The sequence below is a fragment of the Pteropus vampyrus genome, unplaced genomic scaffold (assembly GCF_000151845.1).
Source record: "Pteropus vampyrus isolate Shadow unplaced genomic scaffold, Pvam_2.0 Scaffold276, whole genome shotgun sequence".
In the NCBI taxonomy this organism is placed as follows: domain Eukaryota; kingdom Metazoa; phylum Chordata; class Mammalia; order Chiroptera; family Pteropodidae; genus Pteropus; species Pteropus vampyrus.
The window spans coordinates 2,816,238-2,844,007 of NW_011889057.1; the positions used below are offsets into that span (position 1 = coordinate 2,816,238).

At 37.3% G+C, this 27,770-nt stretch overlaps 1 protein-coding gene across 7 annotated transcripts; it reads right to left on the reverse strand.

Annotated features, from left to right (window-relative positions):
• On the reverse strand, positions 1-26,799 carry EIF4B (eukaryotic translation initiation factor 4B). Of its 7 annotated transcripts, XM_023520801.1 has the most exons (16): positions 26,286-26,356; positions 19,138-19,187; positions 18,260-18,397; positions 16,819-17,027; positions 14,862-14,978; positions 12,932-12,986; positions 12,176-12,310; positions 9,038-9,175; positions 8,761-8,934; positions 6,534-6,762; positions 5,578-5,675; positions 4,151-4,364; positions 3,554-3,609; positions 2,877-2,982; positions 2,523-2,595; positions 1-2,134 (listed from the first exon to the last, which is right to left on the reverse strand). In XM_023520801.1, exons 1-16 carry the CDS (start codon positions 26,342-26,344, stop codon positions 2,054-2,056), a joined length of 1,932 nt encoding a protein of 643 aa, XP_023376569.1. In that variant the 5' UTR covers positions 26,345-26,356; the 3' UTR covers positions 1-2,053. The 7 variants fall into 7 exon arrangements, with proteins under 7 accessions (XP_023376569.1, XP_011374153.1, XP_011374152.1 ...); XM_011375851.2 differs by lacking the exons at positions 19,138-19,187; positions 26,286-26,356 and adding an exon at positions 26,586-26,799 and having other exon boundaries at positions 2,877-2,985; positions 5,563-5,675; XM_011375850.2 differs by lacking the exons at positions 19,138-19,187; positions 26,286-26,356 and adding an exon at positions 26,586-26,798 and having other exon boundaries at positions 2,523-2,598; positions 2,877-2,985; positions 5,563-5,675.
• Between the last annotated feature and the right edge of the window lie 971 nt (positions 26,800-27,770).

A 27,770-nucleotide genomic window follows, 5' to 3' on the forward strand; every position in this document is an offset into this window, starting at 1 on the left:
TGAACTTTAAAGATCAGATTTATTTGGAGAAAACAAAAAACCCCACAACCCAAAGGATGGGATTCACATCAAGACATCTCCCAGGTATTAAGTCTACAGATTACAAATCATTTTCATAGAAGATATTTTTGTACAAATTTTACATGTTTTGAGGAGCGGGACATAAATCCCTGTTTGTTTTAACAGGGGACAGGGTAGAGAGTGGGAAAAAACCATTTTGGATACAACTATTTGGAAGGAGTAGACATGAAGAGGGCAAACCCTACCTTTTCACCATCAATAGCAAATGGTTTAAAAAAAAACCCCCATCAACCTTGGGTATCTCTAAAAGCCACTTCCTAGCTACTAGCCATCCAAGCCAGTTATTAAAGTTATTTCCCTTGGTATGTCTTTTATGTCAACTGGGTAAATGACTCATTATGCCCACTACTGCAGCACTCATAAACTCACACCTCTGGCATGGCTGGACAGGGTCTAACCTAGGACTGATGGGAGAAGGGCTTGCAAAAGAGACCAAGGTGTCATTTCTCTTCAGGTACCAATATTGCCCATAAGGATACCATCTAGTGAGCTGATAGTACAAAAGTACACATAAAAGCAGGCAAGTTTAAGCTACTGTGTGGCAAGAAAAAACCAGGACCTTGTTAAATAGTTCTCTCCATTATCACTTATTACTTATTCTCTCAAGGGAAGCTAAAAAAATAAAATAAAATAAAATAAAACAAAAAAAAAAAAAACCAAACCACACATTGGTCTAGGCCATATTATAAATCCAAACATTGGTGTGGGATTTCAGTGGAGAAAAGAAAACTTGTTTATTAAAAAAAAAAAAAAAAAAAAAAAAGCCCCCAAACCCCAATCAAGGTCATAAGAAAGGCTCCCAATTTAACTGTCTCTATCCACCTCCACTCACTACCTAAGACCATTAATTCTGGAGTTTTCTGAGGTGTAACGGGGGTCAAAGAAGCAAGAGCAGGAATGAATAGGAGAGTCAAAAGACATGAAAGAGCCAAGATTTTTTGAGAAAAGCAGTGATTCCTCATTTGATAGCTTCCAGGGGTGGATACAGAATGCCTAGATTGGGTATGTGATTTAAACAGAAGCTGCTTTTTGGGAGTAACAGGAAAGAGAAGCATAAGGAACATAAGACGATGACTAGAATCTAAATTTTTAAAGCTCCAAGATTTCAACAGAATGTGGATATATTTGAATTTTAAGAAAGGATGGTGTTTAATAAGGGTGAGACCAGGACATATGAGACTTGGGAATTCCCACAACCCCTAAGTGCTTCCTGCTCCAGGAAGAAACCATTCATGTGTTTATTGGAGGTCATACCATTTTCCCCTATTACTGATGCAAAAGAATTCATCATCTCCCCAAAGCTTCTTTTCAAACCACGATTTTCCCACTTATTTTGGTCACCAAGCAGTCCTATTCGTTAGTGGCCTGCAGACTCATTCCCAGCTACCCCCCTGGGGGGTAAAAATGAAGGAATTCCTCCTAGGCTGGCCCCAGTAACTCAGAATTAAATAAGAGGAGGGGCTGGAAGCCTCCTGGAGACTAAAAGAACTTGAGGCTAAACCTACCTTACCAAGGATGGAGAATTTATTCAGATAATGTTTGACAATTCATATATGCCACATCAGGATAGTAAGAATTAAAGGTAGAAATCTCACTCTTCCTCATACCTGCCCTACTGCCCAACCAGATTCCAGACATTGCATCACCGTCATTGCCATTTTGCTAAACGGAGGCCTCTAGGCACTAATCACACAGGCAACTGCGTGTGTCATAAAAATGCACAACTTTTCCGTTAAAATGTCTCTTTCTCTCTGGCTACGTTGGTGATTCTCCAGTTAGTTCAATACTTTAAAGGCTGCAGCAGCATGCAAAAGAATTTCATTTCATTTCATTTCATTTCTTAAAAAAAAAAGTTAAGAAAGGTCTCCAGGAGATGGTGAGTTTTATTGTGTCTTGTCTGGATAGAAGTTTGTTTTACTCTCGAATATTCCAGGGTAGAGAGAGACTTGGAGAAAGCACAGGATGTAGAGGTCTATTCGGTGTAATCTTCTCCCTCATTTTCATCTTCACCATCAATGGAGAGAGCAGCATACTTGCTTGCAGAACTGAACTTCTATAATAGATGAGAGTGATAAAATGACCATGGCCTTGAATTCTCACATCAAAATCCAAGAAACAGGATACGGACACTTTGGTAAATGGGGGATGATAGTCCAGACCACACCCACTCGCTTGCTCATTAGCATTTTCCACTGGAGAGTAGCTAGGGAGAGCTGTCAGAAGCACGTGTGTTCTTATCGAGGTCATAACACCTTTTATCTTGAAAAAGGGATGAGAGTAGTGAAAGGTATAAACAGAAAAATGCTAATCTAAGCCACTTTCACTATTTCAAACAAGCAGCAGTGCCTTATTTCCAACCACTCTGTTGCAGCCTTAAATAAAAGGGAGTTCAACAGCAAAAGCAAGCTGAGGGAAGTTGAGAACAAGCCTTTGACACTTACAGAGGCTGGATTTTCTTCAGGTTTCTTTGGCTCAGGTGCAGATCTGGAGTCTTGATCCTTTTTGCCATCTTTCCTGCTGAGATGTGAGCATAAAACCACATCTTTAGGAAAGGACTCTCCCAGCAACTGCAAACAGTTCTGAGGCACTCAAAAGGCACCTCCAGTCAACAATCCTTGCTATCTGGACATTCTGTTATTTCTAGATTCTCAGAATTGTAACTGTCTATATTGGTTGATTTTAGTTTGTTCACAGTAGGAGATCTGGCAATACTTGGAGAACAAAGAACTTAATTACAAAGACACTTGTGTCTAGTATCAAATGAAACATTACAAATAATGAGAGAACATCCATACCTATCTGACTCCTTCCAGTGGTCTTTATTCCCTCCATCTCCTGGACCACGGCTGGAGTTCCCACTTTGGCCTTTTGGAACACTCACCCCATCCACTTTGTTTTCATCTGCTTGAGTGGAGATACAAAAAAAAAAAAAAAAAAAAGAAGGCAGGTAAAAGAATTACTCCTCCTTTCCTAGGTTTCAACTGGAGAAAAAGGTACTCATGTACTGAGGGAAATTAAACCTCACTGCAATCCAGACTTCCTAAGACCTTCTTCCCACATCTTCTATATCGCACATACCCACCCAGACATCCACCAAATGAGATTCACTGAAAAGTTCTACTGTAGGGTTACACCATCATGAAAAGCAAACTGGCAATAAGGACTATGCCACTGTGTAGTGACCTTGGCCTTGCAGATGGTGACATTTCTAATTTAGAGTGAGCATGTTAATTTCCTTCCGATTCTTACTGCCCGCCCCACCCCCGAAATGTTCTACCAGGAAAGGGCAGGGCTCCACACTTTCTTCAAAGAGAGCATTCCTGCCCTCTACTGGCAAAAAAGGGTAAATAATTTAAGAACTTTTAACATAAAACGGGTGCAAAATACACTGAAGTTCAATATTTCATGAATCCTCTATAGGCCTTTTTATTTAGGCCTCTAGATAAACATATTATTCCCCTTTTGGTCTTACCTTTCCTTGCTGGTCCTTCCTCAGACAGTTGAGCTGGAACTACTTTCCCCCCACCACTAGAAGGAAAACACGTAATCACATTCATCAGCTGTCTTGGAAAAGGAACAGATAAGAAACTTATAATCATTCTCCAAGTGCAGTAAGCTTTACAGAGAACCAAAAATACATACTTAATGTGGAACATTAAAATATAAGAAAGACAACAAAAGCAATTCTTTAAACACTCACTAAGTCTAAGTCCTTTAGAATCATCACAATCACACAAGGTTAATATTATTCTCTATTTTACAAATAAAAACCCTAAGACTTAGGAAAGTGAAGTGGAACCCCACCCCGGATTCCCCCCACCAAGGCTATACTGCCAAAATGTGGCAGTGGCGGGTTCTGATTTATAGCATTTTTAGATTTCTAGTCACCAAAATGATGCTGACCTGATATCAAAACCCCAGGAAATGGAACAACTGGAACATAAATGAACAATTATGAGCCAGCTCCAGTACACTACTGAGTCTGAACTAAGAGGCCACTTTCCATCATAACATCACAATATTTAAGATTCTACAGCTAATCAACTGCTATGTTTCCAGGCTGACTTACCTTGTAGGGGACTGCTGCTCTGTGTCTGAGCTCTGAGATCGAGCAGGAGGGTTAGAACTTCGCTTCACCCAAGCATTCTCCTTTGGTGGAGGAGCTGGCATTACCTTTAGAGGCTGTTCAGGTTTGGGAGGCTTAGAAGTCGGAGAGTGACAGTCTTCCTCCTTACTGAGTGCTTCATTTTCTAGAGACTTCTCACTCTCTCTCCTTCGTGCATCTGTGAAGTCAGAGTGGGGAGGTCAAAAAAAAGGCTTATTGTATAACCATTTATTAGGATCTAACAGAGCGAGAAATGGTCCACAACCATATTTACTGCTTTCCATCACTATTTTTAAATACAGACACTAATTTGGCTACCAGAGGTTTCCAAATGTCATTTTGAGAAGATGTCTTACTAACAGAAATAGGAAAAATGACTCTACAAGGACAGCCATGTGATTTTTCCTAGGAACGAGCATTATTTTAGAATTACAGAGCCTTTCTGGATTGTGTTAAAATGGCTGAATTTGGAGAATGGGGTGTATGTGTGTGTAGGAGAATCATGTTGAAATCTGAAACTCCAGGAACCACTGATCAACTTCAACTCAGAGGCTCAACACACACACAAACAAAACATACTACGATCACATTTATATATTTATTAAAAAAACAGAACATACTCATGTGTTTTTTGAAAAGGGCATCTAATGTCTCTTCAAAACTAGAAGCTTGTTTTGTTAGATACTTTCCACATTTTAAGTGCAAGCTCTTCAGAAGTAAACAAACTAATCAACCCAACCATCATACTCCTACCTGGCTACAAAAAGAGTAATTACATCCTGTTGCTAAGAGGCTACCTCAGTATGAATAATTTCCAGAAAGCTTCTACAATGCTTGGATGAATTTCCAAATCACCCAAGCCCTGAGCCATGTTTTGAAGTGCTCAAGTACAAATCAATTTAGAAGTGAGAGAAGCCTTAAAAAAACTGGCTTACAATAAGGGAAGGGAGGTGTTACGATTGAACCATTCAGTTTCTAAAACACTAAATATGCTTGTGAGCAATCATTAAATTCAAGTGAGAGAATCGAGAAGAATATCAACACTTGAGACACTGCTCTGTCATATATGACACATGAAAAAAGGCTGGCCCTGGGAGCAGCTCACAGAGCTACAGGACTATGACTACTCTGAAGAAACGTAACTCTGAGATGTCAACACATAAAATGTAGAGACAAACATGAGTCAAATATATATTCTTTAACGGAAAATTATTAAACAGACGATCTAGGTCTCCTCTGGTGCCCACTTCTATTTTTCAGAGGAGGAGATGTGAAACTCGGATTAATTCACACTAGCAACCCAAACAGAATCCATGACTGAATTTATAATTTGGTTATGAACAGGTTACGGAAAAGGGCAATAATATGATACCCACCCTGGTCTGACTTACTTCTGCCAGATGTGGATGAGGTCCCAGTCTGTGATGATTCACTTCCTGTCCTTGACCGTTCCCGTTCCTGAGTTTCTTCACTTCGCCAGCTTGGGTGTCTGTAAGAGATTTAACAAAATACATTAGGTCCAGCTCAGACCCATGCTGACCCAAGAACCATCACTTATTAATATTTTATCACACCTGCTTTATCTATGAGCAAGTGTGTGCATCTGTCTCTCTCTTTTCTTCATACCATTTGAAAGCTGCAGACATTAAAATACTGGCTCCAAATACTTCAGCAAGCACCAGCTAGGGTAAAGAACATTCTCCTAAATCATCTACAACACTACCCCTTCCGTTACTGGTAACACAATTCTAAAACTAAGTCTTGTTTTTCATAACACTGTTACGGAGGTTTCTACCCTATCAGAGCCAATGCCACCTTTCTGTAATAAATATTTTATGATGATTCCTTTAATGTCCTGAAGTAACACTCATATACATACACATAGCAAAAATAAATGAAAAACAATTTAGCCTATACTCACCAAATGAAAACATTTCTATTTTATCCCCAGTAACTTGAAAAGAGGTCAACCACTCACCTCACAGTGGTGGGGTTTAACTTTAGTAGGTCTGCAAATTTTTCTTCAAGGGCCAGATGAAACTTTATAAAAAACAGGCCTAGGTTATACATAATTTGTTGACTCCTGTATTAAAGTACCACCAATTTACATTTGTTGCAGCTTAGGTCCAGCAGGCCTTTTTCAAAATTGTGATGGACTGGCAACAACACTTTACTGGGTAAAACTGCCCATATGCTAAAGACCACCTATGTATACTATGTATACTAAATACCGATGAATGACAACCAAAAACATCCACACAAATTTCGGAAGTGCCCCATGGGGATGTAATGCTCCTAAGAACCACTGGACTCAAAATGGGAAATCCTTAACTGAAGATCACCTCACCTTTCCCGAGGCCGTCGTTCTAGTTTTGGCTCATCCAGCTGACGCTGCAATTTCTCCTGTTCCTTCTGTAGCCGCTCTTCTACTTCTCGTTCTCTAGCAGCTGTGTCAACAGGCTTTGCCCCTCCAAAGATAGAGGCTGCTCGACTGGACTGGGAGGTGCTAGCAGAGGAATCATCTTCCTTAGGAGTGCTCCGAGGCTTTAGATTCAGTTTGGGTCTTTGGGGGGGACCTAAGTTAAACAAAACTCTAAGTAATAGTTTTTCAAAATCATCAGAAACTAATGGCTGAAAGTTGGATTCTCAGACATAGCTCTTATGAATGCTATATGGGATTCAGATTGGCAGCCTAACGAATCCAGCAGAGAATGTCAGAAGGAGAATAGAAAATAGGTGGTTTAAATAATCAAGTCCAATCAGTTTTTCCATCACCACATCCATGATGCAGTACCAGACTAAGGGTAAAACTAAAAACGGTAAAAATGTATACAGTAAATCAATCATTTATCCTGACTCCTATTACCCGGGAAAGAATTTTCAATGACAATAAACTACTGAATGAAAGTACCTTGTTCAAAAAAATGTGGTCTGAAAGATGGATTACTTCAAGCAGGTTAAAAGCTTATAACAATATGATAGGGAAGGCTCTAGTCTTATACTGTTGTCTCTGTGTATAACAGAAATCTGATGGTGATTCACAGGGTAAAGCAAGAAACACTATACATCTGAATATTTACTCTAAGGAAGTTGGATTTCTTTCTGGATCCAAGTTGTCAGCATATTTTAAGATAAACCTGAATATTTCAAGGAAACTGAATTTCTCAAAATCAGTGTTTAACTATAATATTTCAGATATACAAAAGATATAGAAAATAATGAAAGCCTATGTTTACCAACCATCTGGCTGAAGTAATAAAACACTACAAAAATCACTGATGCTTCCTGAGTATCCTCCTCTAATGACAAGCCTAGCTGTGCTGCTGTCTATAACCACTGTGCAACTTGGTATTTGTTATCCCCATGCATGTCTTTATACTTTTACTACATATTTATCTATCTGTAAAGGATATGATATAGCAAGATATAAGTTTTCTATAAGGGTTTTAAGTTCACAGTTTACATAACTTCCGATAGTTTTAATCTCTATAATTTTGTGAAGGATAAAACTGGGGGTCAGAAAGAGTAACCTATTTGAGTCATATACCTAATATTTGGTGGACTAAAGTTTAAAATCTTTATTATTAAAGCAACTTTATTTCTCTTTCCCCTTTCTTCTTCCTTTGATAATGTCCATTGATTTTCCTACTGAACAAATAACTTGTGTTATTTGTTCAGAAACTGTGTTAAGGTCAAAAACATGATGATGGTTGGGCAGTTTTTATTTCCTGTCTGCAAAGGAGCAAAGACTGTAACTACAGTGGAATTTTAATATGACCCTGATGACTTTTGTCATCCCACTGTGTTTTATTAGTTATCCAGGTCTACCTTCCTTACTTGGAGGATTATAGCAGATGATGTATATAAAGTGTTTGGTAAAATAAGTCAGGGCTGACAAAGGGATATTAAGTGGCTAGGCTTGCTATCTAAAGATAAATAAAGAGAAAAATTCTGGGCCAGACGCCTTACTTTTCCGATGCTATCCTAAAATCGGAACACAAGTGATGGCCATTTATTGATACCTTTTAGAAGTCAGATTTATAACACAATATTTTATACAACTGTCATAATATTAGAGGCATAAATTTTAGAAGAGTTGCACTGACATCTCATCATTAATGAATGAACATGAATTATTGTGGAAATTTATAATGTCACTGAAATCAGTAACACTTGGTTTTAGCCCCACAGTGCCAATTACTGGCTATGAGACCGTGTTTGAGTGTTACCGCCTTCACTTGAAAGATAGGACTAACACTACCTAATTTAAGTGTAGTTTATTAAATGAGATCACATCATAAAGATGTCTGACAAATATTTTATTTTCCTTTTCTATTTTGTTTACTCAATAAAATTTTAAATGAAAAATCTATACGCTAAGGGAGGTCAGAACTATACTTTGCTTTCCTTCCATTATATCATCCTTATCCAGTGCTCTATAATGCTCAGCTACATCCTTTACAATGTGTAAATTCTATTTATGCCCACTTAAGGGGTTTGAAACATTACTGAAATATTTCCAATCACTTTCTTCAGTGATCTGCTCCATTAAGCAAGCAAAATACAATGATTACCTCTATCATCACGCCTATAATCATCCCGAGAGTAATCATCTCTGGAGCTCCATGAACGATCATCACGTCTGTCGTATCTGTCCTCATAGCGGTCCCCGCCTCCTCTGTAGTCATCATCCCTACGGTACCCACTACCAAATGCTCTTCTGCCACTGCCTATCCTGGAATCGTAGCCTGTAAATACATCCCAAATTGTAATCAACACACTGGAGGGAAGAAAAAGCAAAAAAAGAGTTCTTAAAGAAAGGAATTTAACTTAATGGTGTTTTATAATGACCTCTATCATAGTCTCTGCTGCTTCTGTCATCATAGCGGTCCCGGCCTCCGTAGCGATCCATATCCCGGCGCGGACCATCACGATAACTGTCCCGATACCCATCACGGTATCGGTCTGAATCGTAACGATCTCGATACTCTAGAGGGAAAAGAGACAGGTAACATCAATTTTTGGGGGGGGGGGAGACACACGATTAATAGAAAGAAACATGATAGCTCATTAGGTCATTTATTTGACTAAAAAAACTTTCTCTGGTTATTCAATAGACATTGCTGGGTTAACAATTTAGGAGAAAGTCAAGGGAGAGAAAATATGTATCCTATAATGAATTTCCAGGATTAAAGATTTAAATATTAAAAAATGTTAACACTAGAAGAAAATATAGTTGGCATCTTCTGTGCTTGACGTCAAAGAATGAAATCAAAGACCACTTAAAAAGTTTAGCCTGAAAAAAAAACATGAATCACAAATCTGAGGCCAAAAAAAAAAAAAAAAAAATATATATATATATGCAACATAGAACAGGTTGTCTATTACTCAAGTAACAGAAACTAAAATTAATAAGACATCGTATTCCACTACCAAAATGACAAAAATTAAAATAAAGGATTATTGGCAAAGTTTAGAGGAATTTATAAATAATGCAGTCAACTCCTACACTACTGATGAATTAAAATAGTACAACCACGCTGAAAGTTGTTTCAGAACTATGTATTAAAAGATTTTAAATTATGTATACCCTCTGGGCCAACAATTCAATTTCTAGGAATTGATCCTGAGCAAATGATGACATATTGTAGATATATATACAAGGAGGTTCACTGTAGTGCTTCCTTATATTAAAATTGTTGGGTGCACAAGCTATAGATTAAAGTAGAGGACACCCATACAAAGCAACCATTAAAACTGAATGAGATATGTACTTACTGAATGTGCTCATAAAATATTATTTGGAAAAAATATAGGAGGGTAGTAGCAATTTAGCTTGACTTGCTAGATCTTCCAATTTTCTGAGAGAAGCTGGGAACCTAGATTTTTATGTGAAAAATCTCAATTTCTAAGCATGAACTATTAAAAAAAAAATCCTTAAAACATTTTGAGTTTAGTCACTTATGTGAACAAGACAAAGAGGGATCTTCTTTTTATGACTGATTCCTTTTAAACAATTTTATTCTGCAAAGAACATCATTTGTCTATGAACATTCATTCATTCTGTGGTAGTTTAAATTTTATAAATTAAAAGACATGCTAATGTTAGTCACTTATATATAGAAGAGCATTTAAAACAAAAACAAAAAAACATAAAAAATGTTTATTTTGAAATTTATTTTAATTTCTGTAGAGATAATGAACTCTATACTTGATTTTATTTAGATATTAAAATGATTATAAGCGTACATTATAACAGGGATCCATAGTGAAGAAAAGCATCACATCAGTACACTGTTACTACGATAGCCACGAAATATACAGTATTTGTTAAGATTTTACAGTATTATTTAATATAATACTCCCCCTCACCTCCAAAATGTCTTTTATGGACCCAAAGCATGAGATAGGAACCTCTGACCTGTTGGTGCAGCCTGGGATCACTCACATGTTGGTAGAGCTGATTTTGGGGCCATAACCAAGTTCTACAAACTTCGTAGCTTTGGATAACAACTCTTTCTTGTTATCCATCCTGTTTGCTCTAAATTCAAGGTTTCAGGTGAGAAAACGTAGGATTTAAAATGGGATCCCTGATCTAACTGATTTTTCTTTTGAGAGTTATTTCTTCCTGATAATAGAACTTGCATAAATGCTGAAGTGAAGTAACTCAGGTAATTCTGGTCAAGGCTTTGTTGGGTCACAAAATCTTGATTATAAAGTCAGATGTAAACCTGATTTCCTTTTTCCTTCTACATCTTATTACATTGTGGAGGACTCTCTTCAAACAGGAATCTATCTCTTACTGCTTCCTCAATTATATTTGGTACAAAGCTCATTAAAATTTTTGTGAATTTAAGTTGTTCTTTCAATTTCTTTTTACTTATATTTTCAAACATACAGGAAAGTACAGAGTTGATTATAACAGACTTATGAACCTATTATTTAGGTTTAGTGGATGTCAATATTTTTGCCATGTTTATTTGTCTTTAAATTTAAAAGCAGTATGTTTAATCAATGTCACCAAAAAAAGGGCAATTATGTTATAGTTGTAGCTAAAGGACTCCCTCCATAATCATGAAGGTGGTAACATTACCACACATACATGTTTTTATAGCTTACATATTAACACTATGATATTGTTTTCAAATTTCTACATTTTTGCTTTCCCTATCAATATAATAGGTTTTAAATTCTATCCCTGTTGTTATATGTATGTTGTGCTATAAAGTAATCCATTATATGGACAAACCACTACTTGTCATTTCTTTACTGAATACTAGATTTTTTCCATTTTAAAAATAACCAGTGTGGAGTATTTCTTCACATTATTTCAATAAAGTTGCATAACTTCTTCAATAAAGGTTTTACAATGCTTTTGTTGGATTTAGGTGGTCTATCAAATTTGTCATTCACCCCAACTCCCACCCCATGACACTCTCTATTCCACATCTCTAAATTAGGTTTTATTTATTTGCAGATTGTTTCTTTTTTCCCAGTATAAGCAATGTCCAACAAGGACAAGATTTTTGTTTGTTTTGTTCACTGCTGTATCCTGAGTTTAGGACAGTAACTGGCACATAGTAGACATTTATTATTTTAGAAGAGAATGAATTTTGTTATTTTAAAAGATATCTTCAAAATTTACTTTGTTTTCTGCTAGCAATGCATCTAATTTTTGCACAGCACGTCTTTGAATAATGTAGTTCTGGTTCAATGTTGTTTTGTTGTGTTGATGAGATTCTGTAGTAACTTAAAGTCGTGTTTCTATCAATTAGTCTTTGTAAAATTGATTTCATTAAATGTTGTTCCACTTAAAGTTACACAGAACCTATTGATGACATTGAGAACTTACTGTATATTGCTCTTAACCCAGCAGTCTTGCTGAACTCTTGTTAATTCAAGTACTTAAGAATCCATTAGTTTTTTAAAAATAAATGTCTCTAAAACAAACACACACAGAAGAAACTAAGTTGATAAAAATGAACTTACTGTCTCCAAAGCTATCATCGCCTCTTCTAGGTGGGTAGTCATCAAAGCTGTCTGTGGCAGGACGGGCCCTCCAGTCTGTATCTGTCTTGTCAGAATCCCGATTTCTATCTCTGCCAAAAGAACGATCATCTCTGTCTATAGATAAAGAAGATAAAAAACCACGAGTAAGCTCACAAATACTTTTGCCCAATATTTCTTGCATGCATAAAACCCCCCTCAACCCTTAATTTACTGTATTTCTTACTCATACCACAGTGTCGTCATGGAGTTTACCCCAGACCTGTAAGCACACTATCCAACTCAAATGAGTGATTTATTTCCTCACACTTATTCATATTAGCTTAATGCTTATCTGTAGAGGAGCCCTGATATATACATGAATTAGGTTCCCCTTGTGTACAATGTGCTGCTGTATATCTAATCTATTTATTATATATTGAATGCTCACCTACATCAAACGGGGTTTCTCACTCTCAACACTATTAACATTTTGGGCTGGATAATTCGTTGTGGGGGGCTGTCAATAAGTCCCTGGATTCTTCTATCTATTTGGATGTCAGTAGTGACAACCCTAAATGTCTTCAAACATCAAAATGTCCCCTATGGGGCAAAACTGTCCTCAGTTAAGAACAACTGCTCTAAATTATGGTAGGCTTACCACTATCTACCTCTATTAAAATTTTCTGAGAAAGGGCAGCTGTGCTTTGTCATCCTAGGAACATAACAAAACAAGAAAATTTCTATCAGCTTTCTTACCTTTATCCTGTGCTTGATCAGCAACGTCCACTCGAATTCTCCTGTTACCTAGAGACTGAGAGCATAGGACCATATTAACCAACCTTTTGCCCCATTATGCACAAATCCCATGAGTGACCTTGAACGTCTGGGCATAGCAGAAGCACTGGGGGAAGGAAGATAAAGGAAAAATACTGTAATCTAGCCAACACTCCAATTTGTTGGCTAAAGAATCCTTTAGAAAGACTTGAAAACTGAAATAACACCTTAGAATTAACAAATTTAAGTTGGGCTTAAATAATGTCAGATAAATTAACTTACTACTTTTATAAAGCCAAATTTCACAGACTAGAGTTAACTTTTTAACCATAAAAGGCAATTTAATATTAAGTGCAATAAACTAAAAATAATTCCCGGACAACTAGCTAAATAAAAGGCATATTTGAGTCCACAATAATTATTCATTCAAGCATTTACAGAACCCTTACTATGTATTACAAAGTTGCATAAACCACGGTTTCTGTGTTCCTTCACTTAATATTACCTTTGGCTAAATCAGTTCCTCCAGGATACCCTCTGATTTCCCTTTCCCACATCATTATTTATATACTTTGAACCCAATTAATCCTACTGCTTGCTGACTTTTCCTCATTTCACAGTAGAATCTACAGTTGAAGAAGGGTAGCAGTGAGTTTTAGTTAAAAATACTTGGGATTATATCAAATACCACTATAATGATATCTTTAAATACACAGTAATTCCTAAGTCTGGACCATGAGAACACTTTACATTGACAGTTAATCCAGCAAATATCAGATAACAATTGTATGCCTTTCTTTTTTAATCCAGACCAAGAAGTTAAAAATTAGTAATGTTAATGAAGTCTAAAAAATGATGAAAACAAAAACTCTAGAACTTTAGCTTTTCATATATTTAACTAAATATGTGGATTTTTATTTCTACCTAATATTTACTTCAATTATCATGGTGGCACTCAATTATGAGACAGGAAAAATATTTTAAGAGGTGTTAGTATCAATCATGTCAAATGGCAGATCTGGACTATAGAATTATGGCACAAATGGCACTGGAAATGAGGAGTTTCCAAAATTATAAAAGACAAAAAAGAGCCTTTTTTCTTCCCATATATAATTTGATTTCTAAAGTCACTGGAGGTATTAAACAAAAACAAACAAAAAACCAAACCCACAACTGCAGTTCGTAGATTAGAAACTTTCATCACTAACAGGTAAATAAATGCTTCAACACCCTGCTTGGGCTAGCCTAAGAATCACTATATGACACCAATCAGAGAAATTAATTGTATTACAATTAGATTTAATCTCTATGTCCCTCTCATGTATTAACAGATGAATCTCCTCTTCTTACTGAACTTCTGGTGTGTCTGGATAGAAAACCAACTATGAGCAATATTAAAAAGCAGGACTGAATGTTTACTGTCATTCTTCTGTAAAAGATTCCTAGGAACATGTATTTATTACAATGACATCCAAGTGAGAAATGTTCTGAACCCTCTTAAAATTATAAAAAACACCATTACTTCCCTCCAAAACAAGATAATGCCATTTAATACTAAACTGATTTTTCTATTTGGCTTTATCTGGTCAAATTATTTTGAAAAAGCAAAGCTACTAAAGCTGAGGCAAAAGCTGTGAATGAACAAATGTGAGACTCCATTAAAGACTCGCTGTGGTGGCTATCTTCCACAAATTTCCACCTAAGTATTCCCTGAATCATGCAGGCCTGCTGAACTCGCTGAAGTGGGGTGTGACTTTTAAGTGTTACACTGTTAAATAACCCGGACTTTTCTTTGTCGATATTATAAAAATCTTTAAAATAGCTACTGATCCAACTTAAAAATTATCAAGTTTGATAAACATGAGATTTGTTTGCTCCCACCCCTTAAACTCCCCACCCTTATTTTCCTTACCTCTTCATTGAGGCTCAGAGCATTGAACAAGGAATCCAGGTCCTCAAACTCAGCGTAACCAAAACCTTTCAACCTCTCTGGATTGCTGGGTTCACGTGGTAAACGCACTGCACTGATCTGAAGGAGTAAAACAAAAAATGTTTCTCAATTCAATGTTACTCATTTGTCTTTTTTTGACCACTGTATATGCAAATTTCTCTGAATACACAAGAACCTGGTTGTCTCTAGGCAGAAAACTGGTGCAAAGAGATAGAAGACAGACTACACTGTATGCTCAAGTAAACCTTTTCAATTTGAATATGAAACTTCAACATGAGCTCAGTGTATTCCTAATATCTGACTTTTGCTTCATTCTGTTTCTAGTTTTTAATTGTTTTTCAATTAATAGCAACTGCCTGTTCCACAATTAGTTTTAGTCTTCTCTTTCATGCCTACATTTTAGTTGATTTACATACATATTTACAATTTTTATATTTCAGAAAGTTGACTCAATTTTTGTCAAAAAGTTTTCTGGGCAATATATCTTTTGGAAACTTTACCTGAGAAACATATTGCCTTCATACATTAACAATAATTTGGTGGAATCAAACACTGGATTGTAAACTCCCTCATATCTACCCTGTCTGGACTCTGAGATGGCAAACCACTGAATTTTACTCTTTGAAGTACAGGGAAAAATTCACAATAAACTGGTTTTACTTTGAGCTTATGTTTTCTAATTTTAAGTTTGCAGAATTTTTTCCTTCAGTCTTAAAGTTTCATAAAACATTTCCTGGCACTAATTCTTACTTGTTATTTACAACAAGGTAGGCACTCTTCCTTTCCAATTTTAAGACCGGTTTCAAATACTTTTGACTATTTTCTTGCCATCTTCTTATCTTCCACATCTGTTTTCTTACCCTTTTGATTTACTTCTTCATGAATATTTTCAAGTTTATCTTCTGTATCACTGATTTGGTAATTTATTCTGGCTCCCGAGACAGATTTTGTTATAGTTTCTTAAATTCTAGTTCAATTCAACTCATGAAACAGTAGAAAAAGGAACAAAATATGAAAGGGGGAAGTAGCTACAGACCAGTTCTAGAACATAAAGGTGGAAAGCCTGAACAGATCAGAGATTTTATTCAGCCTTCTAGTTGATATACAGAATTAAACAGAGAGGAAGATTTATAGGTGGCAGTCGAAAACAATCACATCAGGACAGCCAACTACAGCAAAGTTGGTGTCCCATTGCAGAGAACAGGCTCTGTGAAGGGAGTCAAAAAACAAAGAGTGATGATTCTTAGAACTGTACTTTTAATGTTTTTTCATTGGAAAGGACTCTGGAGAAAAACCTAATATAACTGAAAACTGTCATTCATTATTTCCTTTTTTAAAGTCCTAAGTACTTTTTAATCGAAGTTTGAAAAAAGGACTTCTGGGCACCTCTATACTCACTTTTTCATCTTTCTGTAATTTTCTAGACCAGCATTTTCAAACATCCCTTCTTAAGCTTTTTAAGTAAGCTTATAAACACTGTGAATCTCATTATATGTGAGCAAACTCTGTTAATATAAACTATGTATCTGCTCAGTTAAAATGTATTCATATAAAAACTCAAAAAGTAATTTTGATATAAACCTGTCTGTCATTAATGGAATAGCTGAGTTCAAAGAAACCTTTCTATCTTTTAACAATTAACTGGATACATCACCTTTAAGTTTCTTAATGAGAAGGGGTATAGGTTTGAGAGCTCTCTTCTGTATCCATAAGGTATTGTTAATTTTGCTGATAAAGACTGTCCGATGAGAACATTCTCAGCCAAGGAGAGCCTAAACACCACTTACTCAATTAATATATGTGTCTCTTCCAAGTCTAGCCAAAACCTTAGATCTTTCTCAATATAGACAATCAGAGATAGTCTCTACCAATATGCTACTCCACATATTAGTTAATTGCCTAAAACCTTTAGACTTACATTTAATCCTCTAAAGAATTCCTTAATGGAGTCTTCTGTCACATCGTAGGGTAGGTTCCCTAGAAAAGCAGTGTAGGGTGGCGATTTGGGAAGACGGCTCCTGTCAATATTGGGTTCCCGAGCAGCCCGTGGAGCAGTGGGCAGGATGGAACGGTCAATTGGAGGTGCCCTATACACATCGTCGTCATTACTGTGCCAAGTAGTTGAAACTAGGATAGAAAAGTGGACATAAGAAGTTAGAAGAAACTTTACTGTACAGAGTAAGAGGACCCTATGCTAAGTGCCAAGTATTAAATAAGCTATATCAGAAAAACAGGTAAAAAAGGTGAGGATTCGGTAATAACAGTACTTTACAAAGAGAAAACGCTTTTGAAATGTTAGAATCAGAATAGTAATGCAGAAAGACTCAGTATCCACTGCCTGTTTCTAAGCATTTCAAGGCCCAGGCTTTTGTTAACAGAATCACAGTAGCTCTTATTTCCTATGTAGCAAAGAAATGAAGAATATCAACTATTATTTATGGAATATTACTATGTGCCAGGTATTTCATATTCGTCATATCACATTTTATCTTCTTAACAATTCTGTGAGGTTGTTTCCCATTCTACAAAGAAGGAAACTCAGATTTCAGAAAGGTTCAGTAACCTGCCCAAGGTCACATAGATCATAGAGCAATAGATGCCAATCCTGGCAGTTAGGATTCCAACACGGCCTCTTACTCTAAATATATTTAACCACTATGGACAACCCTCAAGTTCCTACCTTCCAGCTAGAAAAAGTATTTTCTTTATGGTTCACCTTTCGTTTAAAAGAAAAATCAATACCATCCCTAAAGCACTGTGCATGAATTTGCACTCAAGGTATCAACACTTATGAACACTTATGACCATCTATACGAAATTTCTTTTAGCTCTTGCCTGTTCCTGGCTACTTCTTGAAAGCACAGAGCTTGTCCAGATGATACCCCAATAACTTCTGTATTTTCCCCCCATAATTACTTCTATAGCTTTTCCTCAGGCCATTTTTATTTACCCAGGGACACTGTGACTTCAGAGCTCCTAGAACGAATTACCCCTTGACTCTGGGTATAAACAGCTTACATTGAAATATCACTTTATGAGGACATCATAGAATTTTAAACCTAAAAAAAAACAAAAACCAAAAAACTAGTCTTTACTTTTCAAAGGAAGAAAATGAGGCTTAAAAAGATAGTACCTTGAGAAAAGTTAAGTGCAAGAGCTGAAACTAGCTCTTGAATCACCATTTAGTCCCTATCGCAAACTCTTAAAGCCTAAATCTAAAATTCCATAAAATACATAAGATTTCGGGTTCTACAAAATACGTAAGTTCCTTTCAAAAGGCAAGTGTGAGCCACTATTACAGAATAGGTTTTGTCTAGAAGATAATGAAAGTTCTAAGCATGATGGAAAGTAAAAATTACCATCTCCTTCCAGGTCATCTGTTTCATCAGCCCAGCTGACTGGTTTGGGAACATAGGTGCTTCCTCCACCAGTTCCTCCATCCTCAGCCAGAAAATCTGTTAGGGAGATAGTTTTCCCCTTCTTATTCTTCTTTTTTGCTATTTTAAAAAGGCAAGAGAAAGATAATTCATCAAATCTTAGGTATTTACAGTTATACAATGCAGTATTGTTAAATATATTTATAAAGCAAGCAACATAAAGGCTCATCAAAGAACTAGATTATGGCATATTTATACGAAGGAATACTATGTAGATATAAACAAGGAGAAAGCACAATATACTGGCACAGACAGTCCAATGAGAAATCGCAGAATACATATTATATGAGTACCTTCTGTTTAAACACATATTATGCTTATGTATGGAAAAGAGTGTAGAATGATTTTCAATAGTGTCCCTTCTGTGGAGTAAGGTTGGGTGGGCGCAAACTTTAATTTCCTAGTATATTCACTCATATCACTCATATATCATTTGAGATTCTTAATTTAGCAACTTCTTAAGACAATTATTACATTTGTTGCTCCTAGGATACAAAGAAATAAAACAAAATTTCTACCCCTAATAATATATTCTGTATGAAACTTTTGAAGATTGTTTGATACCTGCAAAATAATCACAAGATAGGAATCATTACAATCAATTTACAGAAAAGGAAACTAAGTCTCAGAGAGATTAAATGATTGTCCTGAAATTACAGAACTACTAGACGGCAGAACTAGAATTAAACCCAGGGTTTTGGAGCCCAGGTCTAGGACTCGTCTCACAGGAGCCCGAGCCTCTAAGAAGCTTGTTATCAGTTCTATGGCAGGTTATAATAACCATGGTAAAATGTACTCACCTTCATTTGAAATGGTAAGATTCACATACACAGCTGGATCACTTCGCCCTCTAAAAAAAATTATCTCCTTGCCTACCTTAACACCACATATGAAGACAAGGTATTATACTAAAAGGAATAAATAAGAAATCCCTAAGAACCAACACATTTAAATGTTTTCCGCAGTTATGAAATATTCAGGAATCTCTAAATAACTCCATTTAGTGGACTGACCTGGGCTCTCCATCTAGTCTTCAAAACTTCTGAGAAGACACCAATCAACGGCTAATGCAGAAGAGCTGAAAAGACTAATTCAAGTTCCAAAACTAGCTCTGAGAGCATCCACTAAATGGTAAGAAAAAAGTAAGCCATTTTGTTGTAACAGATCAATTTCATGGCTTTTATAATCATGAGTTCCTCTTCCATGTTACCATTCTCATCTAATTTTCAATCTAAGAGGACTAAGAATCTGTAACTTGATTTATCATTTATTTAGCTGAAGAATGCTCGCTTGGTACCTGCCTTTTAGAAATCCAACTTAAAGGAAATAAAGTCCTGTTTGCTATAAATGTTATAAACGATCTGGACACAATTAGAACTTGAAGTAACTCAGCCTCAACGTACAAACCAGAAGAACTTGGTTGCAATAATACAGGGAAAAGATGGCCTTGAATGTAAAATCTCCATGCTTCTTTCAAGCAAATATTAATCCTGCTTTGAACGTATCATTTATCATCAACCAGGTTTTTGAGGGGATCTATTTTGTGCTTTAAAGCAGTTATACAGAGGTTAGGTGCCATAGCAGTGATATTGCTCTTGGCTCATATGCAAAGGCCTAGGGGAAATTTTATTAAGTTAATGTGCATAAGACATAAAGCATATCTGAGGTGTATGCTTACAGTGTATAGGCTTATTTTAGTCTTTCCATATCCTCTAGTTAAAACATAGTGTCTGGGACTAGTAAGATGCTAGCTAGAGATCCTTACCCTCATAGGACTTTACCTTATATCATCATCAGCTATACCCAATTATTAACCTGTCTGGTTACTCGGAAAAATAGAAATAAAACTAGTGGTTAGTCCATATAATGAGTTCAAGTTCAATATAAGAATAAGAAAAATTTGATTAAGGCATCCCTTTCCTTTTTGTTCTATATACAAATCTAATAACAAAACAGCAGAATCTGGAATTAACTTGCCTTTTGGTCTTATTGTGGCCTAAATCAACTTTCTCAGTCAGGGTTTTACAACTTTTTTTTTCTTTATTATTATTCTTTATGCCTACAGCACTTGGTCTTCCTAGGTGGTCTCCTACTCAAGTACTAACCAGGCTCCACCCTGCTTAGCTTCCAAGATCAGACATTGGGCTTGTTCAGGGTGGCATGGTTGTAGACCATGGACCGTGGCTCCACTGGGGCACGAATCCAGGACTTTCTGCATGTAAAGCAGACATGCTAACCGCTACACTATGGAACCATGTTCAGGGTTTTGCCGCTTTTAACCCTTGACTCCTGACAAATAAGTCTCACACTCTCTTTTAACATTATTTGAAATTTCAAAAATAATAAACTAAATATCATGACTAAAAAAATTAAAAGTTTTAGAATGCCTTTTCAAATCATACATCTCCATTTCCCCTCTAATTCTTTCACCACCCTCTCCAAAAATTTTTGGTTCAGAAATCCCTACTGGACAATGGTAGATTTCATTTAAAGAGACAAATATTCTTCCACGAGATCTCTAATTTATGTTTCTTTAACTCTAGCAGCAACACTGACCCAGTCACAATATAAGCAGTAGATTTAAAGGAACTAGCTTTTAAAAAGTAAAATCAATAAACCCAAACTGGTTGCCAATGTTTGTTCCACTCTATTTTATTCCAATAACTGAGAAATGATGTTATCTAAATCCTCTATGCCCTTTGCTCTTCCAATATCTAGGCCCACATGTTTAGGATTTCAATAATATTCTCCACTTCTTTATAAGTAAAACATTGTTTAATGCTCCTGGTCTATCAATCCATTGTCACAATGATGGAATAAGTCCAATTCTTAATTTTAAATGTTATGCTGGTTAAAAAGTTAAACCAACCACCTCATAAAACAAAAATGTGCTCCAATTATTTAATACCAAGCCTACATGGACTAAGGGGGAAAAATAGATCTCCCAGAAATTTTATTAAATCTTATCTGTTGCTTTAACTACAATTGTAGTTTACTGAACAAGTGCCAGGTACAGTTGTCCCTCAGTATCCATGGGAGACTAGTTCCAGGATCCTTCCACCCCTACATACATACCAAAATCCTCGGATGCTCAAGTCTCGTATAAAATGGCGTAGTATTTTAAGTCAGGGGTCCCCAATCCCCAGGACCAGTATTGCTCCGTGGCTTGTTAGAAACTGGGCCACACAGCAGGTGAACCGTAGGCAAGCAAGGGAAGCTTCATCTGTATTTGCAGCGACTCCCTAGCACCAGCATCGGGGCCTCAGCTCCACCTCAGATCACCAGATCATAGGAGCACCAGTCCTTGGTGCCAAAAAAGTTGGGGACCGCTGTTTTATATCATCCTCCCATACATTTTATATCATCTCTAGATTACTTATAATACTAAATACAATGTAAATGCTATATAGTTGTTATACTGTATTGTTTAGGGAATAACAAGAAAGAAGTCTGTATACGTTCAGTACAAATGCAACCATCGCAGGACTAACTATATAGTACATATCAGCTGTGATCTTTTTATCCTAACGTATATGATCCAGGATTGGTGAAGGGTGGAATCTGCAGATGCAAACGCACGTGCGGGTATAGACGGCAGACTGTACTTAGGAAGCTCTTTATGTACTCATACAGGCTAAATAAAAAATCTTAAAAAGAATTTTTCAAAATTTTAAGTCTACAAGTCCTTTAATAAGAGACTACATCTACAGCCTTCTTAATATAGAGGGTTTGTTTTGATGCATACAAAAAAAACCCAATAAACTTAACTCTTAGTTTCTCAATTTCTACATTATTGACATTTTAGGTTTTTTTTTTTGTTGTTGTGGGGGGCTGCTCTGTGCATTGTAGGGTGTTTACCAGTATCTCCAGCTTCTACTCATGCCAGTAGGAAAGTCCCCACCCCACTGTGACAACCAAAAATGCCTCCAGACATTGCTAAATGTCCAAAGTGGCTGACAAAAATTGCCCCCTGGTTGAGAACCACTGTTGTGTTAATTTCACATCAATAAAGGGCAAACAAAAGGAAATGTTAGCCTTAAAGTACATTAGTAGAAAAGCCACTGCAATAAACCAAGTCTTGCTGCAGCATGTAAAAAATGATTCCTTATTATTTCTCAGAATGTTTTCCTGTTATTACTCCATTGTATTAGTAATAAAAGCACCAACTGGCAGATACTGGAGTTATAAAGTCTATAGACTGGCTGCTCGTTCTTTATTTCAAAATAGAGGACACTTTACAGTACAATAAGCAATAAAGCTGATTTGTTGTACCATGCCACCCTACTTCTGCATCTTTCTTAAACTAGTATTTCTTATTTAGGAAGGTGAATTCTTATAGCCTTAACAATCAAATGAGGCTTTGTCAAAAATTAAGCTTCTTAATTTTAGATCCTGTCAGACCAAGTCTAACTTATTTTATAGGGTTATTAACTCTACTGAATGTTTTAGTAACCATAGGCTAAGAAAGTAAGTGTCATAAAAATCTGTATAAGATCACAGCAGCATAAGTCTAATACGCAAAAAAATGGAAATGATCCAAAAGACCATCAACTGATATATAAATAAAATGTAGATATCCATACAATGATTGGATTTAGCAATAAGGAGTAAGTTCTCATACATCCTACAATACAGATAAACTCTGAAAACATGCTAAATGAGAGAAGCTAGTAACGAAGTCTACATATTGTATGATTCCATTTATAGGAAACGTTAAGAATAGGTAAATACAAAGAAATAGTAAGTTAATATTGGGGTGAGGATAAATGACAACTGATGGGTAAGGTGTTTCTTTTTGGTAAGTAAATACTGCCAAATACTCCAGGATTAAAAACTAATTAATAGTTAACAAATAAACAATATTGTATAAATGCAATCAATGCACCCATATACCAAGAGTGCCTAAAACTAGAGTAATTACACTGTCTAGAGCCCAGACATAAAAAGATGTTTCATACAATGCAATATCATGATGTCGGGAGGCCTTGCCTTTACTGTGCTGTAGTTCAGCATAGCAGAGAATAAAAACTAAGTCAAATAATAACACTACCACCTCAACCTATGTTCAGTTATGACTTCTCTGCCCTAATTTCTTCATCTTGGCACAATCTGAGGAAAATGCCACATTGTCTTTTCCTCCTCTCCAATTCGATCATTTACATTAAAAAAGTATAAAATAAGCATCTAATACACATCATACTAACCACTACACTAAGAACTTGGAGCGTCTCTGTAAGAGAGGAGCTGTAAAAATTTGAAAATAACTTCCTGCTTTGGGCATTTTCCTACCATTAGGACCACAGCAATATCTATTACAAATCTAAGACACCGACTTTGGTGTGTATACTTGTAAATGTACAGACACACACACATAACTATAAATAAGCATAGTTTTAAGAAAAGCTATACTCTGAAGTTCATTCTTCCCCCCACCACCATGAAAAGAGAATAAATACTAGCAAGTTTTGAGACAAATACATACATGGTATGTGAATTATATCCCAAAGCTATTTAAAAGTATATATTTAAATATTACTTAGGCTGTTTTACTTTCACACTACTCTCTATTTGCTTTGCACTTGAATTTTCATAGGGAGTTTTAGTCTTGGCCTTCTGATTCTGGGCATCTTCCTCTCAGAAAAACATATAGTAGAGGATGAGATTTGAAAATAGGTTAATATGTGAACAGCATAAATGGCAATAAACGAAACTATTTTTCACTATAAAGGTAAGCATTGTAGGAAAACTACCATTGGACACCATCCTCTCTCCATAAAAACAATCACATAAGATCCTACACATAATAGCATTTTTAAAAATATTACACAAATGAAAGGTCTTGTATAGGCAAACTCTATTACTAATTTTAAAGCATTAGTCTCAATAATTATTAACCTGTATCAAAACACATCTGACATAAAAAAAGTATACCAAAAATACAATGAAAATTTTATGGTTTTAATAGTCATATTGGTTGAGTGACCAATATTTGGGAATACTGGTCACTCAGCTAAGTCAATGTGATTGATTGGAAAAGATTCAAAGTGGGGAAAGAAATCTAACAGATCTCTCAATTCCTCAAGGACAACCTGTCAGATGTAACCTTAGGCTCAGACACTAGCACAGAGTTCCTAATAGATACTACATATTCTAGGAAGATTTATGGAATTAAAGAATTAAAAGAGATGAGGGCTTCCAAGGGGGTAGAGTTACTACGCAAGAATAGAAAGAGACATCGCTAAACAAATTCTTTTAACTAATCTGGATTTCACTCATCTCTGTATGTAAAATGAAGGCAAAGGCTACTAACACGTCTTCCACTTCTAAAAATTCCACAAAAGTTGTGGAGAAAGGGAGTATAGGCTTTTTTCTAAGTTATGACACTGAGCCGGAAAGATGGCAAATTCAGGCCAAATAAGCACTTTACTTCAGATGAAGCTTTTGGGAAGCACCCTAAATTTTTGACACGGAAACCAACATTATTTCCAAGTGGATAATGAAGAGTCAGGAGTCTCAAAGATTTTGACCTTGCTCTGCCACTGCATAATGTGACCTTGAACAAATAATTTCATCTTTCACAGCTGGGAGATATCACCATTTATCTCAGAGCATCAAATGGGACAAGTCATAAAAGTGCTTGGTCAACTGTCTAGTGCTACACCAATGAAAAGTATGTTCGAATGCACCTCAATGCCCTCAACATTTTCCAAAGACTTAGTTTCCTAAGTAATAACAAAGAAGATAAATTCGTGGTGGGAAATGAGCGTCCAGGGATAGCAGGGGTTCAATAAACGTTTTACAGAATGCAGGGTTATGCCAAGGAAAAGAAAGAACGGGGAATAGTCCCATGACCTCCGTGGATATCAAAATCCTCAGATGCTCAAGACCTTTATATAGAATGGCCTAGTATTTACATATAACCTGCACACATCCTCCCATATACTTTAAATCATCTCTACATTACTTATGATACCTAATACAATGTAAATGCTGTTAGTTGTTATACTGTATTGTTTATAGAATAGGAAGTCTATACATGTTCAGTCCAGCTATCAGAGGTTAACTACTTAGCACACATCAGCAACAAAGTAACATCCTCCCGTATTTTCTATCCCTGTAGGTTCAATTCGCTGATAGAGTATCCCCAAAACTAAAAACGCTACAAAATGTTGCAAAGCTCACTGCTAAGTCCATCAGAAATGCAAGTAGGCTTTCATGAGTGATATTCCCTCCGCCCAAAAAGTCTAAAAAAGAAACCAACTCCAGCCACTAGTATTATTTTAAAGGTATCTCTTAGTTGTTCAATAAAAAGAGCTGAACCCCACCATTGGAGCTATAATAAAAATTCAACAAAAATGGAAGCTGCCAAGGGATCTGATCTTGTTCACCACTGTATTTCCAACACCCAGAACCGAGTCTTGCACAGTTTCTCAGTAAAACTGAGGTGACTGAATTAAGAGAAAAAGCCTAGAAAACTGGGTCTCCACCCTTGCTTCCTCTACTCCAACACGTGGGCGCACCACAGTGCGTTCCCCACCCCCACTTGACTCCAGTAGCTTCAGCCTCCAAACCTAATATACTCCTCGAAAAGTACAGGGGCCGGGCCACACTCCAAAAGAGGAAGAGCAAAAAGTCAAAAGACATAACACAAACCAACACAGGCACGTAAAATCTTGCCATCTGAGATCTTACGCGTGCTTTTAAGGCGCGCCAGTCTCCACTACCCTCGGCTCTCCTACCGCGCACGCGCACCGCTGCCTTTCTCCGCCCCTCCACCGACTCGCGACCGCGTTCTAACTGCCCCCCCCTTTATTCCCCTACCCCCACTCCCGTCCGCAACGGCCTCGCGCCTCGGAGACCTAGTCTAGTGTGCATTCGTCCGCGCGCCAACCGCCTCCTTCCTTCCTCCACGCGGACACAGTGCTTCGCGTCTATGGGAAGGCCTCACGTCTCTCGCAGGTCTTTCTGCGCCTCCTCCTCATTCCAACTCAAGTCAGAGTCCATCATTACTCCCCGCTCCAACCTCGCGCGGACGAGGTGAAAAGGGTGTGAGGGGGAGGGTGTCCTTCCCCTCCCCCCCAAACATCCCGAGGCGATAACCTAATAGGGCCAAGTCGCCAGCCTGCCGCAACCCCCAAATCCGAAGGGACGCGGTACCGCCCATTCCCCGACTCCAGGGAATCAGTGGATCAGGCTCGGAGAGTGGCTTAGGAGGCCGGTGCTTGGCCGCGCTCAGCCGCTCACTCACCTGAGGCCGCCATGTTGGGAGAAGGAGAGAGAACGCAAAGGACCCGGATGAGGCAATCACGTGATTATAGCGGGCGCGTCGGGCTAGGAGACGCGAAACTGGGAGGGGGTGGGGAGGTGAGGAGAGAGACAGGAGGCGGGGCGGCGCAGCTTAGCTCTAGGTTCGTAAAGCAGCACGAGGAGGTGGCGCGGCGTCCGACGGGAAGACCTGCGCGACATGTGGCCAAAGGGGTGGGGCCTGGCTGTCGCGAAACCCCTAACGCTTTGCGTACGGCTACGCGCGGACGAGGGGCCGGGTCTGAGCTCGGGGCGGGGTCTCCTGATCCGCTGACTTCCGGTCGGTGGGGTAGACGGAAGGGGTGGGACCGCCTTGGCCAAAGGCTTTTCCCTGGGACCTGGTGAAGGTGAGCTGGAATTCGGAATGGGTGTGCCACAAGGGATTTTGGAAGCGAAGATTCAGAATTTAGTTTTAAGTCACTTTTTTTGTAAATCACTTTTTGTTGAAGCAAAATAAACCCAATATCCTGGGTAAAGATAGTTGTAATTGGGCATGTTTAGAAGGAATAAGAATGTAACAAATATAGAACATCTTTAGGAAGAGCTTTAGGAGAAGGCAGGGGATGCATGGCTAGATCAAAAGCTCCAAGGCAGGAACATCTTGGCAAATTGGGGAATTTAAAGGCTGGTAACTGGAGTATGGTAAGGGAGTGGAGAGAGGTACAAGATGAAGTTCCAGAGATAGGTAGGGGTTGGATCATGTGAGGCTTTGTAAACCAGGTTTAGGTGTTTGGATTTTATTCCAAGTGGATTGGGAAAACATGGAAGGATTTTATACAAGGGAATGTCATAACTTAAGTAAAATTTTGAAAAGGATTACTGTCTTGATGTGGTGGTTACACGAGTGTATATGTAAAAATTCATCACAGTACACTTTATAGAAGTTATACTTCGATGCAAAACGCACACACAAAACAAGAATATCCAGGCTACTGAATGGAGAGTGGATTATACAGATGCAATAATGGAAGAAAAAGACCAGTTAAAAGGTTGTTGCTGCCAGGGCCCTGTTATAACTTTTTATGGACTCTGGGCATTTTCGCCTTAATAGACCCCTTCATAAAAAACTATTTAAAATTTTATTTTATGATTATGTTGGTATAAAGACAAATAATGTTATACATTAAAA